The sequence below is a fragment of the Leuciscus leuciscus genome, assembly GCF_965113295.1.
Source record: "Leuciscus leuciscus genome assembly, chromosome: 7".
Taxonomy (NCBI): Eukaryota; Metazoa; Chordata; class Actinopteri; order Cypriniformes; family Leuciscidae; genus Leuciscus; species Leuciscus leuciscus.
The window spans coordinates 42,753,345-42,773,851 of record NC_138731.1 but is presented as its reverse complement, the minus strand read 5'-3'; the positions used below and the strand labels follow the sequence as shown (position 1 = coordinate 42,773,851).

Sequence of the window (20,507 nt, the reverse complement as noted above, 5' to 3'; positions counted from 1 at the left end):
ACTATCAGTCTTTCATCCGTCGATCATCGCAAGTCCTGCCTGGATTAAAATGCATTTTGGTTATTATTATTACTACTACAACAATAAAAGTGCAAAATGCACCATAACAGTTTCCACAAACACATATACACTCCTCCAAAGCCACACTTTAAAGCCACAGGGCCACAATTAAAGTGAAATAAGAGGTTTACCTGTTTACGATTATACGACGTCCTCACTGTGTGTCCAGAATTTGCAAAAATCATCCTCAACAACCGAATATCCCCCTGAAGGATGAATAAATGTCTACCAAATGCTTCTATCTCGTATGTTCTTGCCTATCCAGGAGGGTAAAGTTGTGTTAGTGGCTCTATAAACCATAGAGACCGAGCAGTGCTGTCATATAGTCTCACTTACAGACGAATCGTCGCATAGGGGAGAGAGATATTAAGTCTTGCGGAAGGAGAGGCATATATCCCATGAACACTCGGTGTAGTCGGCTTGCCCAGCCCGTCTGTTTCGCTCAGTTCATTGATCTGCGGTGACTTCTCCACAAAACTACACCTCCCACTATGGAAGAAACCACTGCGCTCTCTTTTAAAGGGGGGGAAGATGTGCACACAAACGACGCTCACAAGCCTCACAAACAGCCTCTTCACTCGGATAACAATGCAGATTGCATGTTAAGTGTGCATGCGTGCATTTACATGCATTATGTACAGTGCACAACAACCCAGTTTCGGAGCGAGAGGATCTGACTTTACATTCACCCCCCCCTTCGCATGCTCTTGGTTTCCTTTGGCTCACATACTTCACATTCCTGAGTGAGGCCATCAGGTTTTTTGTGGTTTTACAATTTCATATGTGCTATATGGACTGATTTAACGCTGTGTTTAAACATGAGAAGCCAAAACTGAGTGTGCATGACATAAAAAATCAATGTTGATGAAATATAGATGGAGATATATTAGATTTTTTATGCTATTCTGTGTTTTCTGACTCCAGGAAGAGCTACAACATGTAAGCCGACTCTCCTCGATGGGTGTAGGAGGAGTAAATCCCACGGGAAACATGTTCAGGTTACACTTAACCTTTCAAAAAAGTAGGAAGAAATCAGAAATTATAATATTTTACATAAAGAAAATGAAGAACACTTTTAGGACCATTAAGATATTTTTTTTTTTGCATTGCGACATTATTTTGCATATAATAAAAACAAAATAAATTATAAAAATAATTGCATTAAATTATGCTTAATGTAATATATAATAAACGAAAATGTATTTTAATAAGTATTGTGGGGGAAATAAATAAAAAAGTAAATAATTGTATATATATATATATATATATATATATATATATATATATATATATATATATATATATATATATATACACACATACATACATACACACACACACATACTATATATTAAATTATATATATACAAATTACATTTAATTGTATAATATATATTAAAGGTGCTATTTAAATAAAACTCTATTATTTGATATTATTATTATTATTATTTGATACTCTATTATTATTATTATTCTATTCTACCAGAAACAATATCAAACTTAATCCTATAGTTATTAATAGCAATAATAATTCTGAATATGACTTTAACATTTCTCCAATCCACTGGTTCACATCTAATCTAAATCTGCCTAAACATTTTTATAATAAATAAATAAATAAATAAATAAATAAAGCCATGTCAATGATGACGTTAAAGTTCAAATGCATAAAACTGTCCTCAGCATTAAAATCTAAATCTGTTTCCAAGCAAGTCAATGATGTTTCTGTGCTACTGATGTCATAATGTCTGATAAACTGGTTCAGGGATGACGTAGATTTGTAAAACGCAGAAACGAGTTTGTATTTTAGCACATCCGGCTCCACCTAACCGAAGTCAATGGGTTTTTGGTTAAATGGCTGAAATTAGGTCTGTGGTGAAACATATAAAAAAAAATATATATGACAGCAACAGCAAAATACGCAAGTGTTGGGTCGGTCACAAAACAAAAACAAAAAAATATTTGTCCAGAAAACAAGTGTTCAATTGACATGTGGAAATAAAATCTAAATATCAGTAATAATATACCAAAATCCAGGCTATCTAATATGAAATGTTAATTAATCAACATGTTTCGTTCACAGAATTATATGGCAAGCTTTACTAAATTCATATTTGTGTAACTAAAAGATGAGTTTTTGTTTTCGTTAATTTAATTACAGAACAATAATTTAATATATGCTTTGGCCATGGCATAATTTAATTGTTTTAATAAAGTTTAAAATGTATATTTTTTTTACTGAAAAAATAGGCTATACTGTTGCATTATTGAAAGTGAAATAAAAAACAACAACTGTATTGTTGAAGAAATAATGCTGCTGTATTTTTATATAAAAAAATAAACAATAATAATTTATTATAGAAATAATAATAATATTTATTATAAATAAATAAATAAATATTTTTTTTATTATAAGCATTGTCCATTTTGTTTAATACATTGTGTGTCTTATTTAAAAGCACAATAAAATAATTTTGACATGAAGTGAGTTGATCGGGAGAGAGAAATGGTCAATTAAATAAATATCTCTATAGAAAGTAAACTGAAAAAGAACTTGTTTAAAAAAATTTGAATAATTTAAGTATCGAATCAATGCTTGGAAACGTTGCTTTTTAAGTTTTGAAAGGGTCAGAAACGGCCCTGGCTGAATACTTAATTTAAACCCGTTTTAAAATAATAGAATTAAAAATAACTCCAGCTCTGCTCGCTCTGGATTCAGATTCCGATTGATTTATTTAGTGCCATGTCAGCATTCAAAGCTATTTTCATGGCAAAAATGCAATTACAAAAATACAAATATCATATAAATAAAATAAAAACCAAACAAACATTTTTTAAATTAACATATGATAAAAAATCCAAAACCTTTTCAGGCATAATCTCACTAAATAAGTCCTTACGTGAGGTAACTTCATAAAATAGCATATTAGACAATCTAATAAAATATGTTTAACATAGAGGGGAATCTTACAAAACATGCATAAAGTTGGGTCTTCACCTTTAAGCAAAAAAAGCATGGGTCAAACCAGTATGACCCCTTCAACATCTGGTGTAGACTTGATCAAATCTAGTTTTAAGAGCGATACAAAGTCTGTGTAATTTCCGGATGAGTTTCATGTGTGACCCTGGATCACGTCACCAGTCTCGAGTCACACGGGTATATTTGTGGCAATAGCCATTGTATGGGTCAAAATTATCGATTTTTCTTTTATGCCAAAAATCATTAGGATATTAAGTAAAGATCATGTTCCATGAAGATATTTAGTCAATTTCCTACCGTAAATATATAAAACATTTATTTTTGTGAGTGAGTGCAGCACAATCGTGAACATAAATGAACAACTTTAAAGGAGATTTTCTCAATGTTTCGATTTTTTTGCACCCTCAGATTCCAGATTTTCAATAGTTGCATCTCGACCAAATATTGTCCTATCATAACAAACCATACATCAATGGAAAGCTTATTTATTCAGCGTTCAGATTACGCATACATCCAAATTTCATAAAATTGACCCATGTGACTGGTTTTGTGGTCCAGGGTCACATATAGCTTATTATCCTTGCACATATTCCACTCTTCTTGCCACTTATTCAACATGTATCGATTAATAATCGGTCTGATATCTGAGGGAGGAATTTGACATTCATCACATTTGACATTTACGTTCATGCATTTGGCAGACGCTTTTAACCAAAGCGACTTACATTGCATTTCAAGGTCCACATTTACATAATTATCACTTAATTAACTTCCTGATTAAGCCGCTCGCTCTGGACATTCATAAACCAACCTGAGGTGCATCATGGGACGCTTTTAAACACTAGTGAAGGAGGAACGTGTGCGATGAGTAGTATAGCTTCACTAAATAGAAATAAACAAATGTAACTCCTTCAAATACACAGTCGTGTCTCTCTGCGTCTCTCTGAATGTAAAGCACATCTTCACACCTAAACACTGCATTTCCTGTTGTCTTCTTAAATAACTTCCCCTGAGCTCATCAGTTTTCGATTTCAGTCTGCCGTTTTGAATTTAAATGTGATCTTAGAAGCACCGAAAACACCTTGTGGTATCAATAATCCCCAGCTACGCCTGATCGTGCTTCGACAGCAGTTTACGGCGGATAGTTAGAATGTAAATAGGTCATTTACAATCCCACAGAGAGCACCAGATCTTTGCCCTGGGATCCGATCCTTTTCCTTTTTGGTGAAGGAAAAAATAAATAATGTGACTAGAAAACATCTGCTATTCAGGATAGAGCAAACATGAGCAGGGCAATACAAGCCACGGATTATGCAATCTTTCATCAAAGCATGAGGCTTCAGAAATTTATTATAAAAAATTAATAAAAATAAACATTTGCACAGAAAGAGACAAAAATGCCCCAGAAAAATATGGCGCAAAAAAAGGTCACTGTATTCATATTTGACATACACTACTATTCAACAGTTTGTGGTTGGTAAGATTTAATAATTATGTTCCAAGTAAATGTTTTTTTTTTTTTGGAGCTTTCTATTCATTAAGGAATTCTGAAAGAAAATGTATCAGTTCCCACAAAAAAAATAAAGCAGCAACATTGATAAAAAATTTTGGACTACAAAACCAGTCACATGGGTCAATTTTTTTGAAATTGAGATTTATTGATCATCTGAAAGCTGAATAAATAAGCTTTCCAGTGATGTATGGTGGGTTAGGATAGGACAATATTTGGTCGAGATACAACTATTGAAAATCTGGAATCTGAGGGTGCAAAAAAAATCGAAACATTGAGAAAATCTCCTTTAAAGTTGTTCATTTATGTTCACAATTGTGCTGCATTCACTCACAAAAATAAATGTTTTATATATTTACGGTAGGAACTTTACAAAATATCTTCATGGAACATGATCTTTACTTAATATCCTAATGATTTTTGGCATAAAAGAAAAATCGATAATTTTGACCCATACATTGTATTGTTGGATATTGCCACAAATATACCAGTGCGACTCGCGACTGGTTTTGTGATCCAGGGTCACATATTAGAATGATTTCTGAAGGATCATGTGACACTGAAAAAAGTCAGCTTTGGTCACAGGAATAAATTACACTTTAAAATATATTCACATAGAAAAGGTAATAATATTTCACAGTATTACTGATTTTACTGTATTTTTGATCAAATATAATTGCAGCTTTTAACTGCACGAGTTTTCTCTCAAAAGTGTACGTAATAATGTTAAATTCTAGGCCAAACGTGTCTCTGCAGACATTTCAGCAGCTGTTAGATATTTGTATTCACTGTCTCAGAGGTGAATATTCAATATTCAGCTAATATGTGGTTTTCACACACACTCACACACACACACACACACACACACACACTGCATCAAAATAAACAGTATAAGGCTGTATAATCAAGCATATAGGGACATGCAATTGTTTACAACGTAAAGCATTCTGCTAATATTTCCATGCATTTGAATGTTTTCAAAACAGTCAAATTGATACGGACATGTCTAAATTGTGACGTAGGCGTAGGGGTGTAATACTGTGGTTTTCTGCACACAAAAGGACACTCTGGGTCATGACAGTGACCTGTGGCACCTTTCCCTCTGCTGTGTACGTGTTTGTATGAGTAATGCCAGCATGTCACGGGCACATGAGGAGATGGAAAGGGCTGATTCAGCAAAAACAAAGGGTCAGAGTGCAAAATTAAACGAAAGGACAAAGGGAGAGTGAGGAAAGGGGTTCTCATACTAGATTTTAAACATGCAAAAATACCTTGTAAAAAAAAAAAAAAAAAAAAAAAAAAAAAATACGTTTGAAAAAAGTAGTGTTAAAAATCATTCTTTTTTGTAATAAATAATAAAAAGCTAATTTTTAAATAGAGATTGGTGAGCTTAACCTTTCATTTTTATCACTGTAAAGGCCCATTCACACCAAGGCTGATAACGATAAAGATATAGTTCATTGTAAAAATCATTCTAAATGTAAAAGAACAGCAGATTCAGCAGATTAATTAAAGTGAAAGTCATCAAAACGGTTACAGAAGAAGACAAGTAAACAGTCAGCAATAAAAGAAGAACTAAGAAACTAATTGCAAACAAAACCGACAAAAAAAATACCACAGAACAAAAATGCTAATTAAATAACTTTGCTTTAGGTTTTTCAGGAAGATGTGGTATTCAGAGAAAAATAAATGGAATACGTAAGGGTTAATGCCCTTCGAGGTGTCAATGGTCAGGTATTAATGGACGACGGCGAGGCGTGAACCGGAGGTCCATTAATACCTGACAATGGACACCTCGTCGTGCATTAACCCGCTTATACCATGGTCACTTGCCAAATAACACATTTTTAAAACATTAGTTTATATTTTAATTAGTTTTACAATCGAAATCTAAAGTTTTTACAAACAATAACTTGGTTTCCCTGGTTACGCCTGACGGTTTATTTAGCAACCGGAGATATTTATAGTCCGCTCAGCTCGTAGAACCCTTCAGTTTACTGCCTGTTGCTATGGTTACTCACAGCTGATGTAGCCAGCGCATTTATTTATTAATTTCGAACGGTAAACATTCAGTTTCACCAGAACTCCTTTACTAGGTGTCCTCTTATCACTTTTTAATGGACACCCTGCAGCCAATCAGAATCGAGTATTCACCCAGACCATGGTATAAAGCAGTGTTAATTTACATCTGATTAGACTAATGCTTATTTAAAACTATACAAAAGTTCATTCAAGAGCAGTGAGTGATTTTATCTTTGTCTTTTCTTGTTTGACTAACATTAATGACTGCAGAAGAAGAGCTGCACGGATCCAATATACTGTTACACACGCGTTTCAAACACGCTTTCTCAAATGTTTATATTGACTTAAAGGTCCCATGACATGCTATTTTTTGTAGGCTTTAATATAGTCCTTAGTGGTCCTTAGTACTGTATCTGAAATCTCTTTCCAAAAATTCAGCCTCGGTGCAGAATTATAGCCACTACAAGCCAGTCCCAGAATGAGCTTCCTTCAGACGGGCCGTTTCGGTGTCTGTAGCTTTAAATACTAATGAGGAGGAGAAAGGCGGCGCAAGGTGGAGGGTGGGTGTGGCCTTGACCATCTTGCGCAACGGTACCATGCATGTTTGTTTATGTTGGATATATTGCAATGGCACAAAGATACACGCAGTCGTTCAAGCATTTCAGTTTGACCCAGAATCTGATCCAGATGGAGAAGCAACGGATGAAGAAGTTGCAACTCAGCGGCTCCAGCAGGACGTTTCCGAATGGTTAGTTTAAAATATTATGTCTGGATACGGTACTTTATTCGGATGGTTTAAAAGCTTTCCTGTAGCTCAGTGGTAAGAGCATTGCGTTAACAACGCAAGGTTGTGGGTTCGATCCCAGGGGATTGCACATACCTATGTATAAATGTATAGGATAACGCAATGTAAGTCGCTTTGGATAAAAGCGTCTGCCAAATGCATAAATGTAAATGTAAATGTTTACAGTTATCATCATGTAGCTAACGCGAACCTACTGTTGCCTTTTCATGAGAGATCTGTAACGTCTGTAATTTATCTTATTACAATTACATCAAGCTCTGCGATCTTGAAATGCGGATATCGCGCGCGCCATATAACCAACAGGAAAACGGTTATCCAAATAACAAAGAAATGTACAACACTCGCGTTACAGTGTGTGTAACTTGATGCTGTCTACCTTTACATTAGCGTTAGTAACTGCATAGCTAATGTGACAGCCACATTCTACGTGTAAGAAGCTAGGTAACCATAAACAGTAAAGCAACACACTTATATATAATTTGTTGACTTACTTGTCCGACGTTCAGCAAGCCCAGCTCTGTATTGACCATTCGATGTTCATTTGTACATCCAATTATTGAGCAATTATTATGCTTCGCTCGCTCAAAAGCCATGATATCTCTCGTGGACAAACTAAAATCGCGCGCGCGCGTTCTACTTCCTAGCTCATTTTCTCATGGGCGAGAAATATTCTCTGGGCGGGCAAAGCAGAGAAAGGGGAGGTAACATTTCTCCTTATGACGTCATAAGGAGGAGATTCAAGATCAGCCCGGTTGAGCTTCCATTTTCTCAAAGGCAGAGAAAAATAGCAAAAGCTCGATTTACACCGATTAAAATTTTTAGAAACTTGGGGACCATATACAGGCTAGGGGAACTCATATTAATGTTAAAAAACCTCAGAAAGTGGAAATTTCATGTCATGGGACCTTTAAGACATAACCGACTGTTAATAACTGATAATTACCAAAATGGCATTTCGACATATTTGTGTGTAGGCTATTTGACGGTTCAGGCGCGTATCTGAACGCCCTCAGTATACTTTGCTTATGAGCGGTTCGCCCCGTCTCGGAGCCCGCCGAGGGGACAGCGTCTCTTTTGCGGCTTAATGCACTGGAAAGATGAAAGTGTATTAAAATTGGGTCATTTATGTAGTAGAAATGTGAAATTATTTTAGAAGTTGGTGCCTTCTAGACTGAGAAAAGCCAGAAAATGTATTTTTGGCTCATGTGGATGAAAGACAACTCCCAGAATGCACTTGCTTCACTGCTCTACGAGGCCACTCCCAAGCCACGCCTACCGGTTACAGAGGGCAGTGTCGGGAGAAATGATACAGCTAGGCTACTAGTCGACTCGAAACAGAAAAGACGGCGTTTTATGGTGAGATCCCCCTATGGGCGGGTTGAAGACATGCGGGACGAGCTCCTCCTACTGGCTGGAGTCTCTCGCCTCTGGACAAAAAAGCCTCCGATGACGATAAATGACGACTTTTGCGTCATCAGAGGTTTTTTCCAGACACACAATACAGAAATCTCTCGTCTCAGGGGGACATGAGGGAGGGAAGCACGGTCTTTCCAAAATACTACCAGGTTTCTACTGATACAAAGCAGTTAAGTTAGGGCCTAGGGAGGAACGAAAGTGCGTAAACGAAAGTTTACCTCGATTATCTTGTTCTCATAATCGTTGGAAGCCAAAATCAAAATACGATTGATTGCACAGGCCTAAAACAAAGTGAGCGATACATACCAAGCGCTAAAATAAAAGGTCTTGATTGGAGGTCGACCGATAACCGATTAATCAAGCTAAAGTTTTTAAAATGGATACTAAATGAAAACAAACATAACAAATAAAATAGTTCTGAACTTTATTACAAAAATGTAAAAAGTACTGAACCATGAAATTGTACTGTACCTTTTAAAATATAAATATTACTATATTCATTATACCTTGATCATTCAATGTTAGTTCATATAGTGCATGAACTAATGTTGAGATCCAACTTTCAAATGTAAAGATGTATTAGTAAATGTTGAAATTAATTAACAATAAGCAATACTTTTATTAACCTTAGTTAGTTACAAATGGACTCTTATACTGAAAAGTGTTACCATTTCATATAAATCCAAACAGTCATGCTTAAAGATTCAGATTCAGATTCAGATTGATTTCAGAAAAATTCAATTACAAAAATACAAATATCATATAAATAAAATAAAAACCAAACAAACATATTATAGAAGATTTTTTAAATTAATATATGATAAAAAATAAAAATAAACTCTAGTTTTAAGAGCGATAAAAAAAGCCTGTTTGTAATTTCCGGATGAGTTTCATATAGCTTATTATTCTATATTCCACTCTTCTTCATGCTTAAAGATGGCCATCTTTAAATATATCTACAAAACGGCAAACGTACTGCTGTTTTCCCTATTCCTTTGGGAATATCGTGCACAATACGACCAGGAGAATGTATTAAGAAAGTGAATTAGGTCTATTTCGGGACATTTTTGTTGACATTGCAAGGTAAACAACAGTCCAGAAACAAAGCCAGTTAAGAACTGCTATAGTTTATAATAGCCAAGGATGTTTAACAAGATCTAGAGGAGCTTGAAAAGCCTACAGGAAAGCAGCCCACAAATCAGTCCTAAAGTCTCCCCTGCTTGACATGGTACAGCTGTCCGTGCTGAATGTGCAGAGAAAACAAATGAAGAGGAAAGCGCTAGCCTCCCCCACAGGCTATCAGAGCTACAAATCACACTGTAACCTGCCAACATGCATGTGCATAAACCCATGCAAAACTTACATGCACACACGGCCTCTCTCTGCACTGATGCAACTGTGCCTTATAAACACACATAAAACACATGGAGAAGCTTTTCGAACTCCAATGCAACTCTAAAAAAGCGCCACGTAAAAGCGAGCTTGCCCAGACCACATTCTCGACATTCTCCCTTGTAATGGAGAGACATCTCACAGCCCGTTGACTTCCTCCCAGAGAATCTCGTTCTGTCTCGGTCCATTTGCAAAGTAGAAATTAAATGTTGCAATTTCTGCGCTGTTGAAACAGTGTTGACTACATACCTTCCTGCCTCTGCCGGCGGGCTCCAACCGAGGGCCCCATCTTCTTAACGGGGGCCACATTGTGGTCATCAACAGCGACAGCTTCGAGTTCGTCACGGCACTACGAAAGCAGCGTGTTTACATGTGTGTGTGTGTGTGTGTGTGTGTCGCACAGGAAGACGCCTCTTTCACACGGAGAGTCAGCGACAGAACGAGAGAGAGCGAGAGTGTGGATGTGTGCAGGACTGGTTGGAATGAAACACAAGCTTACTACTTGCTGAACACTAAACCGTGTGTGCACTGTGCATGCCTACTACGTTTTAAAAATAGTACATTACAGTTATGCATGATGAAAATGTGCATCTTAATTCATTCAGTCGTGCACGAAAATCACTAAATAATCGCTAAACTTTTGGCATGAAAAGACTATTTTTTGAAATTCTTAATTTTATGTTTTAGAAAACTGAATAGGGGCAATAGACAAACACAAATATTTTTTTCATATCCAGACCTGGAAATTATTTAAATCAACATCCAAACTGCGTATAGGAAACGTATAGGTGAGCAAGGGGCCAATATAATGTATGATTAAAATGACGCCAATTAAGATGAAGACAAAATGGCTGGATTTAATAAACAATTATTTACACAGTATTTATTTTAATACAGTATTGTGTCTTTCAATGCTTATTTCTAAAGATAATGCTGATAAAGACAATGTAATTTAATGAGATGTGCACAAATATGCGGAAATTAAATCAACTTATTTTACATAATATTCAATCAAAATTGTTGATTTGGCAGATTTAGAAAACGACACATGGGGAAGTATTACTTCAAATTGCTCAAAAACATGATCTCAAATCAAGAATTTGGCAACCAATGAGTGAATATTACTTTGACTTTAAATAGGTTATTTTCATAAGTAGTCCAATCAAAAAAAAGATGAGAAATTAGCAGACCAGAAGATAATTTGGTGCAAAGCTCAGAATTTATGCGTGTAATTTATTTATCATAACACACGGCATGCTGCGAGTGTGAACGGCTTCTCTGATATCAAGGGGAATGATCTAGTTTTGTCCAATTGCGCGGCATGTATCCAGCGTAGACATGGATGTTGGATGTGCCTTTAGCAGGCCTTCAGTGTTTGATTTTCCCAAAATTGGAATTGGAAAGGGGCTCTGAGAGAGATTCAGTAAAATGATATCCTAAAATTCATGACTTTAATATAATTTGTTGATTTGCATGACACAAAACACCATTTCGCTCCTGCAACCCACACATGTAATTTCTAAACAATCACGACAGATGAGATATTTCTCCAGAGAATATCCGAGGATGATTATGAAGTATCATTTTTGCATCAAAACCCGACAATCAAATGCAGCATTAATAATCCCGCCGTCCTGGTAATATTCATCTGCTCAAAGTGAGTGTGTGTAAATAACTCTGAGGGAAAGATGTCAGTTGTTGTTATGCTTTCAGACAGCACTTGAACAGACAAAAACCACACAAAATTATGCCAAAATGCCCATTTTGTTGAGTATCCTCGCAAGCATAGACTTAAATTAGTTAAATTAAGTCTTAAATGTCAGATCCGCGTCATGTGCGGCAGCTCTTAAAGTGACAGCAGCCTAATAAACCTGAGACTGTCTGTCATTAATGTTAATCAATGAATGAAGGAAAAAGAGAAAGTCACTCACTGCTCTTGGCTGAATAACTTTTGTAGCTTTAATAAGGATTAGTTTATATTTCATTTATAATTGATGCAGTGAAGACTGTGAGGTGTTTGATAACTTTATTCAATTTCTGTATATATCCTACCTGTTAGACCTACCAGAAAATCTAATCAAAAACAACAAAAACAATAACTTTTTGTGCATTGACAGGGTAAATAAAAATGACTGGGCCAATAGAAAATATTTTGCCCATGTATAATAAAGGCTTATAGCTAAATGTAAGGGTTTTTGTGTAGATTATACTGTATTACACAGTTATACTGTAATGCTGAATGCCTATAATTAATGGATAAAATTGAGAAAAATAAATAAATCAATTTATAGAGACATCAGTACCAGTATTAGTATCAGTGATACTGGCCTTCATTCATAAAAAAAATGCCATTGCAACAAATGTTTATAATATACTGTCTTCAAGATGTTTCTACATTAATTTGGAGAGTAACTGTGAAATTATTACATAATATTAAAAATATAAAAATATTAAAAACTTTAATCGCGATTAATAAGAGAAAATTAATTAAAAATTAATTAGTTAATCTTTTTAAAAGGGGTGGTATAATGCCCTTTTCACAAGATGTAAAATAAGTCTTTGATGTCTTCAGAGTGTGTATTTCAATATAGCATGTTAAAATTGTCACTTTTTGAGGGTGAGCAAAAACGCACCGTTTTGTGTCTGTTCCTTTAAATGCAAATGAGCTGCTGCTCCCGGCACAGGGGGCGGAGCTACAACAGCTCGTGTCCTTTTACCTCACACACACATGCACTGAAAATTTCTAAAACTTTTAGCCTTTTATGTTCAAACCGGAGTCAGACAATGATGGAGAGACTCAAGAAGAAGTGACAACATGTAGAAGCAACAGGACATTTCTGAATGATTAATGTAGCTGATGTGTTGTTGTCTTCTAGTCATTGATTACTTAGCATATTCAGTCTTGATAATCTATGATCTGCTAAATGACTAAATGTAAATGTAAATGTATGAATCGCGTCCGGGGGCGGGGTTTATGTAAATTTTAGGGTTTGTGATGTCACTAACCTGGGAGGAATGTGGTGTAGTCTCTACCAGCCGTTTGTTGTAGTCCTTAAAAAGCCATTTCTTTAAAAGCAAATATCTCCCTTTGCTTTGAACTTTGAGCGTTGTAACTTTACAGTTACTGTTGTAAACAGCAACATTACACACTAACTAGAGTTAAAAAAGTGAAATCATAATCAACCACCCCTTTAATCGACTGACAGCACTCAGTCTCTTAATTCTGATGGTGAACATGAATGAACCACATTAAATTTTTCTGTAAAATAGACAAAATAGTTCTATATTAAAGTTGAACTGCAGTCACACCCGCCGCTTCAGCTTTACCCCACTTTTTTTCATCGTTTCCACATGTAAAAATAGTATATGAACTTTACATTTCATGGTATAAAATAGTCCCGTCCACTGATACCCACACAAATATATCATCCACTTTAGCAGAATCTCTACCAGCTGACAGATCTCGGTATATATATATACATACATTCACACAACCCGGCACTATATTCGACAGGCCTCAAATAGCCTAGCCTTTGAGCAAAACTATTTTTCACCCCATTCGATCTCCACATATTTACTTACACATTTACTGAATTGCCTGTTTACACAAAGTAACAAAGCAAGTCTATTAATACCAGACGAGTCTGTGTGGGTCTCATTGACCTTGTCAGTTAAGCTGAAGGACTTTGGAGCTCTCCGCCTGTGTTTGTGAGACAGGCCCTTGGCAGAGTGCTTCGCCACCATGGTGGTTATTATTGTTGAGCTGGTCCCTCATTTTCCTCATGTCAAAAAGTTCCCAGAATGACTATCATAGGAGAACAATTGGAATTCTTTCAGCTCGGCACACACATAATGAGCTGGTTAATTGTGTACATTCCGCTGCCAGGCAACTCTTCAGACTGTATTGTAAACATTGTATAGGGCTTTTTCAGGCCTTTCACAATGGCTTTGTTTGCAGGCTCTGTGTGTAATGTCCAATGGCAGTTAATGTGCTAAAACCCACCCCTCGATCACAGGCTTATGTTGACACGGCCGGCCCACCTACAAGCCATTGGAAATACTTCAGAGCTGGTGGAAAAAACTGGCGCTTTTTAATTATTATTCATATTATTAATGAACAGTTATGCACCACTGGTGATAATGCAACAGCATGTCTCCCTCGACTTGTAAATTTGACATGAATACATTTATTACAGTTTAGTTGCTTCTCATAATTTCTAGTCTATTTCATGCATTCTCAAGAAAATGTGTGGAAGCACGTTTCAATCTCACAAAAACATGTTAAACAGCAAAACGCTGAGAAAAAAATAGGGAACTATACGTTAGGCATTTGCAAGGAAATTAAAGGGATACTCCACTTTTTTTGCATTTTACAACTCCCCCAGAGTTAAACAGTTGAGTTTTACCGTTTTCGAATCCATTCAGCCGACCCGGTACCACTTTTAGCATAGCTTAGCATAGATCATTGAATCGGACAGGACCATTAGCATCTCTCTCAAAAAAATGACCAAAGAAATCAAGAAACTTTGCTGCCGTACCATGAGTCCAGCAAGCGTAATGATATGATGCAGCGCCTGAAAATAGTCCCCAGCTGGACTCATTGGTTATCGAGCTGGGGACTATTTTCAGGCGCTGCGTCATATCATTACGCCTGCTGGATGGTGGCAGCGAAGTTTCTTGATTATTACGCAGGAATGAGAGTAAAGTTCCTAGCCATATCAGCCTAAAAAATCGCAACTTTTCATTTTCCGTCGGTCTTAGTACACGATGTAACTACAGAAGAGTCAAGTTTTAAATAGGAAAAATATCGAAACTCTTTGGTCATGTAATAGCAGAGAGATGCTAATGGTCCTGTCCGATTCTATGATCTATGCTAAGCTATGCTAAAAGTGGTACCGCCAGACCCGGAGATCAGCTGAATGGATTCGAAAACGGTAAAACTCAACTGTTTAACTCTGGGGGAGTTGTACAATGAGCCTATTTCCCAAAAAAGTGGAGTATCCCTTTAAGCTTTTTGTATTTGCTGCATTGTGACATTATTCTCATGATAACGAAGCACAAATTCACCCATAACTCCCATTACAGTAGCGCATCTGTATTCTGTATCTCCCCTTATACTCTTGTTAATACATTGCTGTAGACTTATTCTTCACAACTGTACATTTTTCTCCTTCTGTGCTGTTACACTTTCCGGATTACATTTCCATACTGACATTTGTACCTGGTTGGCAATTTGAACAGTTCAATGACAATATAATTGAATTTATTATATTAGACCCTAATAAAAAAAATGGCTGTAATACAAATGCTTAACATTATTGAATTTGGCGTGAAATGTGATTGAAAATAATGTCATAATGCAAAAAAAAATAAAACGTAATGGTCCTAAATATAAGTGTGAAATATGATGGGAACATGTTTTTGACCGGTTTTGTGAGATTGACCCTTCAATTACACAGCTAATCACAATCAAATGCGCTCACATGCTGTAATTGGGTTGTTGTCTAAGCTGTAGCAGAGCACCATATAAAATGTGTTCTACCTTTCCGCCTTTCAAATGAAGACAAAAGCTGCTGGCTTCCAGCCTTGAAAGAAATCAAGTTGCTGTAATAATAATAAAAAAGGTCATTCCTCCCTTCCCTGTCAAGGCTTATCTTACAAAAGCATCTCAACTTCCAAGCTCCTACAAGGGCACGTGTCCAAAAATAGCAAACCAGCCAACAAACAAACGCTGGATATATTCTGAACACGAAATTAAAATCTAATTACAAAAAATAAGAGATGAAGGAGGACTAAAAATGTGCTCTATTTCTTCAGGCCACTTCATTGTAGAGTTTATGAAGCATTAATGGACTCTATCCTGTATAAGTGCGGCAGTATTTGGAGTTTCAGGACGCTTTTGTATATACTGTCGGCCCCCACATAAAGTCAACATACTATACAAGCTTCCTAGCATCTAGCAGAATTGATCCTGTTTACTTTCCCATCTTTCTGGTCTTATTGTGCATGATTCTGCCGTGCATATTAGCCTATAAAATCTATTTTGTCTTTGCAATATATATCAAAATGTGCATTCAATATGCATCTGAATCAACTTTCATGTTTGGATCACATCATCAATGACTCGGCATCTCGCCTCCAACCACCTGAATACATCTATCATCCACTTTTTACAATCCAATCAATTCCCGATGGATAAAATCAAGTCTGGTTTCCCTCATAAATACGTCAGATTGACTTTGATAAGAGTGAAATATGAGGCCTTAATGGAGACAAGTGCATGAAAGCTCAGGATCTGATACTCACAGGACTCGGTCAGCACACATCAATATTAACAAGGCAAACCAGTCAGGTCAAACAGTGACCACTGCATTAACTGTGAGGTTGTTTTTGCAATGCTTTGATTGACAGAATGGTCGGTGGTTAAGATTTATGTTTCCTCTATGTCATAAATCAATGCTTTCATAAAGCTTTGTACAATGTGACATGTTTTTGGAAGGAACTGGATCTTTGATAAACGAAACCAGATTAGTACCATATCCATAGTCAGGCAGCAAATACACTCCCACCCAGTATTGATCAGCTGTGATGTCTGATAAACAGCAGTATTTATTACTGGTCGACCAATATCATTTTAATGGCAGATTCTGATATCTAAAGTGGAGAGTGCATGCATTAGAATAAAAACACTTTATTTCAAACAATATTTACTCAATTTAAAAAAAAACATCAACGATATGGGAATGGTTATCGGCTAATACCAAACACTCTCAAAATATTCAGTTGCCTGCACTATTAATAGAGCAGATTGCACAATTCAAAATAATATCATAGTGAGTAGTGACAGACTAACAAGACTGAGCAATCAGCTATTATTTCACCATCTAAAAGATTATCGGACAATGACCACTTGGATGAAGTAGCCGAAGAACTTAAAAAGTTTTCATTTCTAACAACAGTCTTGTCAATGGATAAAAAAAATGTTTTATTTGGGAGAGATATATTTAATGTGAGTAATTTATGTTTTAAATACGTATTTATTGGTTTGTGGTATATTAATTAAATATATTTGATATCAATTAAACATTTTAATACAATAGTTTATGTCATTAGCTATGATTATTCTGAATTAGGCTATCTATAATATAACCATCAACCAGCCTACTCTAGATATCTGCATCAGCCACTGGAAACAGACCTTTTCAGTATAAAAAAATTAAATAAGTGAGAATATTTTTTATATATATGATAAAACAAATTAAGCAATTTTGATTTTTGTAATTGTAATGTATGTCGGTTACCCTTATCGCCCATATGAAACACCATATCGGTCGACTGTGTATAAACAAACAACACATTCAGTCTTTTTACAATTAAACTATGATTATATTGTCCTACAAAACACAACAATGATACTTAAGGGGATAAACTATAGCATGATAAATGAGTAAGTTCACAAGAGAGTCGATCACAACAACACAAGTGCTGGAGTTCAGACTTCAGCCAGCGCGCGATGTCACGTCGCAGGAATTCACTGGCAGAGAGAACGAACAAAACCTTTAATAACGCCAAAAAACGACGATCACAACGAGTTTAAACCAGCACTGTATACACAACAGCAGCGATTAGGATATATCTGTTACCTGACAGTTCATATCTGATAAAAAAACACGATTTAAAATGTCCGCCCGAAAAATCATCTCAAGTACGCAACAAACTTACTACAGCGTCACTCGATCCATAACGGACAATATCCAATAAAACACGATATACACACACCAGTCACATCAACAAAAGCGATATCAAACAAGAGGTAAAGCTGATTTTCGTACCTTGGCTTGAAGGTAGGGGTAATAGTAGGTATATTGGGGGTACATCTGCCTCCACACCTTGCCCATGAAGATTAGCGGTAAATAAAAACGTGGATGTCACTACTGTCAGACCTGAAACCTGGAGAAAATCAACACCGGTTCTGTTCTCGACGTCCGAAAGCGGAGACTGAGGATGATATGTGGGCGGTGGTGGAGCTGCAGTGGAGCGAAACACAGCAAACAGCCTCCCTTCAGTGCACTCAAACTCTGCTGAAAAGTCTGCAACACAGACTAATAAACACCAACCAAACGCTGTATTTAAAGCACCAGAGTAAGAATATTTCATATTCTGTGATAAATGTTTTTAATCTTGCAGTAGATGGTAAAAAAAATAGATTCACAAATGTTCTAATGTCTTCTATTAAGTGCTTAACTTAAGACATCATATATGCATCATATATATATTTAGGCTATGTAGCATATATATAGGCCTAAGTGCTCATCTTGAATTATTAACGATAGTCTTTAATATAAGACCTCGTAAATGTCATATAGGCCTATATGACAAATTTGAACCAGGTCAACGTCATGGCCTCCTCATGTTGTTTATGAGCCAAATAGTGGATACCGGGGAAAGTTGTGAGTCTTTACAATTTCTGAGGGTGGGTTTATTTTTCAGTTTCAATTGTGTCAGTTTCTGTATTGAATTGAATTGAATTGAAAAACTTTAATAATCCCGGTAGGGAAATTGGTTTGCCACCAACCATACAGCCATCAATACACAACTAACAGACAAATAAATAATACTGCATTAGAAGACTAATAAAACCTGAGTAGGAGACACAATTTAAAGAAAGATTCAATTGACACAAATCTTAAAATCTTAGTCACCATGAAATCAAAATTGACAATTCTTGTTTTTGAAAGAATATTTCAGCATTTATTAAAATGATTTAGGGCCTATCCATCCGTGCACATCATTATATATATAAAAAAATATGTAATTAATGTGCCCTTGTAATCTTTAATCAAAATAACTTCCCCCTCCCTCTGGCGTGTGAGGGCGGGGCAACCTGTCACTTACACGAGATCGACCAATAGCAAACCACAACCATCCAATCATGGACAAAATCAAGTCCCGCCCTACATTTTTTCTTGTTTGAGAAGCCATTTGACCTAGCTTTTCATGCTGATTTTGACTACAAAAAAAGAGAATATTTTCGCTTATTGAGCAGGAAGAACAAGATACAGTTCATTTAGAACTTGCCGAGCAATTGCAGGGTAAGTTAAATAGTCTATTATAGGCGTTGCAGGTCAATTTAAACAGTAAAACAATATTGAAACAAAATTGACAAAACAAAACCAAAACTATTCCTGAAACAGCAAAAAAGGGCCATAATAAGGTTATAAATAAAAATCAAACCACATCGCAAGACCTGAATGTGAGTTTTCAGTGAGTTGTGAAGGACCACAGTGTCATTTTTTGTGATTAGACTTTTTGAACGGGACCTGGAAGCTGAATGTCAAGTTCTCCCTCCAGAGCATCTTCAATGGTAAGCCCTCCATTTCAAATCTATTCTTATTTTAACATTTTTGTCCAAATCTGTATGAAATTACTATTAATTAGCATTAAAATCATTGTTTTATCAAGATTAACACAATTTTACAAACATTATCGCTTGATTCGGGATGCCAGTGATTCTACAAGAGATATAATAATCCATGCAAACAGGGTTAAATGCTGCTTTAGCAATATTTTGCAGGCCTCTAGTTTGGAGTCCAGCCAGAAGCTCATGTGAGTGAGGCTTCCTGTTGAGCATCAGGAGACAGGAAGCATCATGCATGTCTAAGCGCCCTGTGAAGAAGGGTTGGACCAAAGCCTGCAGTAAAAAGCCAAAGCCTTGAGTGATGAGTGCAAGATCTTAATCCCCTTAAATCTCGACGGCAGAGAGAAAGAGAAGAGAGGGGAAAAGATTACTAAAGTCATATAATTAGGTGCGTTATATACCTGAAATTGAATGTTTTAGCGAATAGCTGTCCCTTTCCAAGTTTACATTGCCTTGCTATTAGTCTCAGACGGCACTCCCACAAATCTGTCTGATGTGTATTGCACAAACAAAGTGACCTTGTTTTATTACTTAAAACTTTGGTGCAAACTTTTATTATACTTATTTGATGTGCATTGAATCTGCTCAGAGCAGCTCCTCATCTGTAATCACAGAACGAGACGCAATGTCATCCTGTGTAATGCGTGGGAAGGGCCTCTTCAGGTCACCTCTTGTTTTTTGTGCCTGTCCTGCCCAATTCATTATACCCGCTGTTCCTCTGCCCTGATGCCAACTTCCAGATGGAGCTGCATGACACACTCATTTATCACAGAAAAAAACACTCATTCCCGGGGTTAAGACAAAACACACACAGACTCTATACACTCATTTATTGCAGTGATTCAACAAGAAATCTGAGTTATACTGGATATCTAATGAGAACAAATGCATGTTTTGTTTTTTT

The 20,507-nt window shown here is 36.2% G+C and overlaps 1 protein-coding gene across 4 annotated transcripts in view; it reads right to left on the bottom strand.

Annotated features, from left to right (window-relative positions):
- rbms1b (RNA binding motif, single stranded interacting protein 1b) overlaps positions 1-18,236 on the bottom strand; it is an 82,625-nt gene extending 64,389 nt beyond the window's left edge. Inside the window, exons 1-2 of one of the 4 annotated variants that reach the window (XM_082174764.1) lie at positions 397-1,144; positions 192-317 (exon numbers count right to left, since the gene is read on the bottom strand). In XM_082174764.1, coding sequence (XP_082030890.1) covers positions 192-245 — 54 coding nt within the window. In that variant the 5' untranslated portion in view covers positions 246-317; positions 397-1,144. Of the gene's footprint in view, positions 1-191; positions 1,145-10,434; positions 12,981-18,017 lie in introns of those variants that run through there. The other 3 variants (XM_082174762.1, XM_082174761.1, XM_082174763.1) reach the window with 3 other exon arrangements.
- Positions 18,237-20,507: the final 2,271 nt, after the last annotated feature.